This window comes from Camellia sinensis, chromosome 14 (assembly GCF_055761805.1).
Source record: "Camellia sinensis isolate YWXY chromosome 14, ASM5576180v1, whole genome shotgun sequence".
Taxonomy (NCBI): Eukaryota; Viridiplantae; Streptophyta; class Magnoliopsida; order Ericales; family Theaceae; genus Camellia; species Camellia sinensis.
In genome coordinates this window covers 110536980-110543504 of record NC_138974.1, presented here as the reverse complement: position 1 = coordinate 110543504, position 6525 = coordinate 110536980, and the positions used below count along the sequence as shown (strand labels likewise).

The 6525-nt window shown below is 35.2% G+C and overlaps 1 protein-coding gene across 1 annotated transcript; it reads left to right on the top strand.

The window, feature by feature from the left end:
• Nucleotides 1–1171: 1171 nt before the first annotated feature.
• Nucleotides 1172–6071, top strand: LOC145807958 (uncharacterized). The gene is made up of 2 exons (XM_082907059.1): nucleotides 1172–1468; nucleotides 4729–6071. Exons 1-2 carry the CDS (start codon nucleotides 1172–1174, stop codon nucleotides 5989–5991), a joined length of 1560 nt encoding a protein of 519 aa, XP_082763185.1. The 3' UTR covers nucleotides 5992–6071.
• Nucleotides 6072–6525: the final 454 nt, after the last annotated feature.

Sequence of the window (6525 nt, the reverse complement as noted above, 5' to 3'; positions counted from 1 at the left end):
CCTCCAAATGCCGTACATACACGCGCCCCTTTTTTGAAACCCTTATTTTTTAATCTGAGCCCTCTCTTTCTTATACTCTCTTATCTTATATGCAGACTTCTCTCTCTCAGCGACGAAGAAGACGGTGGAGATAACTCCACGAAGAAGCTTCGTCTCTTGAAAGATAAATCTTCTGTTCTTGAAGAGAGCTTCAAAGAACACAAGCTCCACCGGTTGTTTAGAGCGATTTCGAAGTGATTTCGAAGATTCAGATCGACATCAATCAGCTGTTCAGAGCGATTTCAAAGCTCCATCGCCACCGTCATCTGCACTGGTGAGGTAGCGAGCTCCACTATCTCTCTCTCTCTAGATCTCTCTCTCTCTAGATCTCATCCTGATTGTACCTTTATAATGAGTTATCCTTTGTTATACTGTTCTTAATTTCATGTTGTCTCCCTGCATCTGAAATGTGTAATCTGTAGAGTACAGAATCGATCTAGAATGTTTTGTAATGATTTTTAAAATTGGAATAGTTGTCATGTGCCATTGATTGCGTAAAAATGACTAATGCTTAGTAATTTCTTCTTGCATTTAACAGAAAATGTCTTTCTTTGTCTCTTCTAGGTCTTGATTGGGGTAAAGTTCCTTCGTCACTAGCCTTTCCTTGGCCGTTTGAGAGTATGCAAATCACTGATTGGAGATCATCATTTTCATTTAGAATCATCAAATTGCAATGTTTAGCAGTTTCAGGAGCTGAAAACAAAATTTTCCAGCACTGGATTCTAATGGCTTTATTTCACTCTTGATTTTTGAATTTAAGATATTTGCCTTTTATTTCATTCTATTAGATTCAGAGTCTTTTCTGGAACCATTTCTTTACCTCCCTAGCAGTGTGTAGCTTTTTATACACCAGTTCTACATGGTTGTGCATCTGTTTTGGTGTCTTTAAAGACAAACATTACTTTGATTATCTGGAAAATTAGATGCTCTAGGTTGTTATGCTTTATTTTGTACTTTTACTCGCTTACGATATTTCTTTAGCAGCCTGTGAGTTCCCTATTCTGGAGCCCCTTCTCACTTCAGCAGCTTGTCCTTTATTTCACTTTGTCCCGATATGCATTTTGTTGCAGGTTTCATGAGTCTTATCTGAATTTAGAAACCCTTGCCTTGCTCTTATCTAAGACCAGTAAACATGAAGGAAGAAAATCTTGCTATTGCTAATGTTGGGGAGCCTACTGTTAGAATGACACGAGCTCGAGCTGCTGCTTGTCATGCATTTGGAGGGATTCCACCTTCAGAAGCACTGAAGCAGCATGGTCAAAAGCAGGTTTTACGGACAAGTTCAAAAAGAGCAGCTTTAGATGAGATGAATAGCAGTGCTTCTGCTGCTGCACCTGTTCAGCATAAGAGGAGGGCAGTGCTTAAGGATGTCACAAATGTTTGCTGTGAAAATTCCTATAAAAACTGCCTCATTGCAGCTAAAATTCCGGTTTGTACACTACCCTTTTGCTGAATTTATATAATTAATGTAAGAAATTGTTGTAAATTGAAAGAAAATTAAATAAGAAAGTATGTTTGTTCCTCATTAACAGAGATAAAAAATGGCTGCTTTAATGCACCAAAAAAAAAATGAAATGTTGAATCGTTGATAGATATTTTGATTGCCCGAGCATATAAAAGCATTACCAAAAAATTGGGATAGTTGAGTTGAGCGGCATTTTTGAGTATAGAGAAGACTAAATTGGTTATTGAACTTCTGGTCATTGACAGCAATAACTAGAACAGAGTCAAAAGTTCATCGTGACCATGAACTTTCCCACTCAAATATCTGAATTTAATAGTTAGATTTGCTGGATGGCTTGGACTTTCTGCTACAAATGTTATTAATTTTTCTTTACTAAAATCGTTACATGACCTCTGTTAATCATGCTGATTTTCAGAAAAAGAATAGCAAACAGGCCAATAAAGGTTCAGTGAATGTTTCCAAGGTTGCCCCCAGTGTAGCAGTCCAAGTGCACCAGCTTCCAGCTGATTCAAAAACAAACATTGCTCAAGAAACTGCAAATACAGAACTTTGTGGTTTTATGTGTTCTAATCGCCTTCACAGGTCATGCATCTTGATGCTGAGAAAGAAATGATTTCTCAGTGTGTTGCCTTGCTTGGGAAATTCATTGCTGTTCGTGAGCCAAATATTCAATATCTTGGTTTGGTAAGTTACGGGAACACAACAGTTCTTATCTCATTGATGCAACTTATGTTCAAAGCATGCCAAGTTGTAGTATGCAAATGTCAGAATTTGGAAGGTTTGATCTGGTTGTTTTCATCTGTTGCATGATTTATGGATTGATCTGATGCAGGAGATCCGGATGTCGATGGTCTCAGATGTTCAGGACATTATTAAAAGGTATCAATCACAGATCATCACCTCCTTGAAGGATCCAGATATTAGGTTAGTTTAAGTGCTTTGTAGTTTTTTGGAGATACTTTATGCTTCTTCACCACGAGGCACAATGATCGGTTACATGGTAAACAAAAACAAAAGAGAGACTCAGAGAGGGAGAGTGCTTAAAACTTGATTTCTTTCCAACTTTCTGTTCATCCTGCTATCTGAATCCTATTTCATTGTACCTATGTATAGGTGTTGTCAAACCTGGAAACTGGTAGAAACATGCTGAAACACTTAATAGTGAATATAGACTTTAAATTGTATTTATAAATTTCTGCAGTGTAAGTACATCATGCATAATAAAACCTCCTGATATAGTTACAAAAAATTAATCTAATTGGTATTTGGTTGATTGTGGATGCCCTGAAGACTTGGGTATTAAACTTGAAGGCCCAAGATTTGAGGATTTCACCTCAAGTTGCTTTTGTATGCTAACAAGTGTTACACTTATCTGAATTTTTATCTTTATCATTACTTTTATAACTTCAGATATTCCGTTAATATGAAAATGTTACCTATTCATCTATTTTCTTCCATTACAAAGAGATATATTTCATCCCTTCTATTTAATTTTTTCTACTGCATTTATTTTATGGTTTCTAAGCTCATAAAACTAGGCACATATTTGTGTAATGTTTTCATCACTTGTCATTACAATAAATGAATGATTGGAGCACCATTGCATTTTGGCAACATGACCTGCACAAATTTGTAGCTTTTGGTGCACATGATTTCCCTACCCTGGTGGGAAGGGTATTCTTGATTCCATCACAGTTTTTCAAGGTGATCTCATTTCTAATACATTCAGGCATATCATTCTATGTTAGTTATTTCATATTCTCTCATTTGATGCTAGGGAAAAAAAATATAATTATGTTTTATTTAATTTCGGTTGGATACCAGTGTTTTTTTAGTTGTAGCTTATCTGCTGTGTACTTACCAATTTCAGATATATGCTTTTTAGAGCTGGAGTTCCTCGGCATGCCATTATTAAAAAGTTTGGAGGTAAGGAAATATCACAACTTGAGGATCTGATTTCTGTACTTACCAATTTTGTTGCAGTTCTTGCTGCTCAGCAAAGCCCAGAGAACCCCAATTGGTTCCAGGTAGTATACAATCTGAACTCTAAACCTTCCAGTCTTATACTGTGCAGCAGCTTTTCATTTCTATGAGATTCCATTTAAAGTTGACAATTTGTTTGTATACCATTAGTGCCGGCATTTTCTGTGCATTTGATAGATGAGTTATGCACATGCATTAAGATAAAAGTTTAATTGTGTCCTCTTTGATATGCTAGACCAAAATTACCAAGTTCAGATCATCCTGATAATTGAAATTAAATCATTCCTGATTTATCTTGCAAGTGTCCTTAAGAATTGGACTAGTTCGACGAACACCATTTATGTTATTGCAAGTGTCAACTATTATGGTTTGATGCAAATATTTGTCAATCTATTGAGTGATCAGTAGTTATTTATTTGGTTTAGACATGTATTTGGAATAGAGTAGTACTAGTAGAGTCAAAATCTGCTTTGTGGAACTAGAGATTGCAAATGGTTCAAGCTAATTTTAAGATAATTTGATTACAAATTCTACCATTATTGAACAAGCAACTTCTCATGGGTAAGGAATAAAGATAAGCTTTAAGGTACAAATATATTATGTGAGAGCTACTTGTATCATGTGAGAAAGTTATAAACATTTAAACAATTAACAAATAATGGACCACAAAGTAGATAATTCTCTATCCTTTTTTTTTTTTTGGTAACAAAGATAAGATTAATTAAAAAAGTAAGATGCATTTATATAGGCTGTCTTGTGAAGTTAATCATACGGTATAGGTAGCATTTATGCTTATAAAGCTCTTAAAAAAAAATGGCCAGAGACTACAATGGAGTTGACTTCCTATTGTGCGAATCAGTTAATATGGTGATATCAGTTCGTATTGAACCTTTGTGATTCAATGCTGGAAGAAAATTGGAGGAGGAAACAACCACCACTGGTGTCATAAAATGTAATTGCCTTTATATGTTAAAACAGGATGTGGATTTTTTTAGAAAAAAAAAGAAAAGATATACTGCTCTCTAGCCTATAATCGACTTCCATTCAATTAGCTGGAGCATTAATGCATGCAAATCGAAGTCTAAATATTCTTCAATACTGAACTAATATTGACTATGAGACCTTTATACATGTTTGAGTACAATCAACACTAGGTTTCTTATAACATGCTTGTTTTTTTTTTTTTTTTGGCCGCAAAATGCAGTAGTACTAGTAGTCACAGAGTCTTTATTGGGTTTCAGGGTGTTTCTTTGCATGAAGTTATGCAAAAGTTATCAGACATCAATCCCTCAAGAAATCAGAAGGCTTCTCTCCTTAATGTTATACTTAAACGTTGTCAGTTGCAGATGCATGACATTCATCTGCTAGTTCAGTTTCCTGTCTCAAATGATTCCTTTGGATGTTTGCGTGAGACTAAGGAGCTTAATGCAAAATCTCTGTATGCTGAGGGTCGGTGTTTTCTGGGAGGGCTTATCAGTTCACTTTTTGCTCCTTCGAAAGAGAGCTCTTTCAGTCTTGATCTGAAAGGTTTTCAGATTGGGCTGAAGAGAAGAGATCACATCAGCTGTCCTATACTTTTATTGGATCTGTTCACTCGCCTCAAATTGAAAGATCTTCAGCTTATGGACTTCAATCTTAATGTTCCAGAATTAAGTTTTTCAATTTCTCCGGTAGAGCTTCCTATTATTTTAGTGTTTTATACACTCTCATCCTATGAATCCAATTCTGTTAGAAATGGTAGTCACCTATGGAACATAGCTGCAAGCAGAATCAGTTCTCTGATTTCTACTCGTAGATGGTCATTGTATAAATTGGTTGGTATTGTGTGTTTGTGGTTACAGTATGTCAATTCTTATGAGAATCTATTTATATTAGTTGGATATCCTGTGGACGACATTATGAAAAGATCTTCTGTTAAGATGTCTGAGGATGACATATTTGCAATAGCTGTTAAAAAACAATGGAGGAGTGTTTCTGAAATTGAAAAGAAGCTGCCTGCTGAGGCTATTGCATGGGCACGGCGAATAGCTCGTTACAGAGCAGTATTAAGTATTCAACAGACGAAGAATCGTTCTAATAAATTGCTAGTCACCAGTCGCTTCAAATTCTTCAGTAGGGTCCTTATACTCCTAAAACTTATTTGGAGTGTTATATGCAGAACATTCAACTCATTAATAAGCTTGCTTCTGCATATATTTTTTGCTGATCATCCACAGATTGATGAACAGTTTGGAGTTGTTTCTGAAGATTTTTGTGCACAAAGTTGCTTCAGTGTAAGCATGGGAATAATTTCAATTTTTATCTCCCCAGTGAATAAGGTTCAGTCTCTTGTTGGTGGGGATCCAATCTCAGATGTTGGGAGCTCATCCTCGGATTTATTTTCATTTTGTGTTTCAATTGATGGGTTCGTCTTAATGTACACAGAAAACATTTTTGAACAGTGCTTTTCCATTTCATGTGGGCCTTTGACGGTTACGTCCTCGTCTCCTACTGACGATGGCTGAAAGAATAACAATAGTTATCTGAAAGAAGCATGTTAAAATATTTTTTTTTCTGACTTTTTCTACAATTTCAAAGCTTCAGAAATGACTAATTTATTTAAATTGTTCTTCAGGTACAAAACCTTCTTCAACAGATGGTGAGTTGTAATGTACATCTTATGTTTTATAGCTGTAACACTTCTACCATTATTAATTTATGCACTTTACCTAATTTGGCTTCCATATTTTGATACAGGCATCCAGACCAGTGAAGATTACAGATTCTATGCTATATCAACTGGGTTCAGTGAATTTAGTATCAAGGACAAGACATCAAATTAAATCAAAACTCAGGGGGTTTGTCTTAATGTTTTTCCTGTTATTTTTTGGCGAATGTTAAAACATAATTTGTGGATATGTTATTTTGTAGTTAAATGGTAATTGTATATTAAATTGAATAGAAAAGTGAATTAATGTTGTATTTGCTACTTGGCAGCTTTTCATATAATTGGTTTATCTTTTGATAAATGTTCATTTGAATAGGAACAGGAATTATTG

What these genes read in the sequence shown, in the direction of transcription:
- LOC145807958 (XM_082907059.1), top strand. Translation starts at nt 1,172, where the DNA reads ATGAAGGAAGAAAATCTTGCTATTGCTAATGTTGGGGAGCCTACTGTT. An exon ending in TCATTGCAGCTAAAATTCCG is followed by an intron (nt 1,469 to 4,728) that starts GTTTGTACACTA and finishes ATTGGGTTTCAG; the next exon opens with GGTGTTTCTTTGCATGAAGT.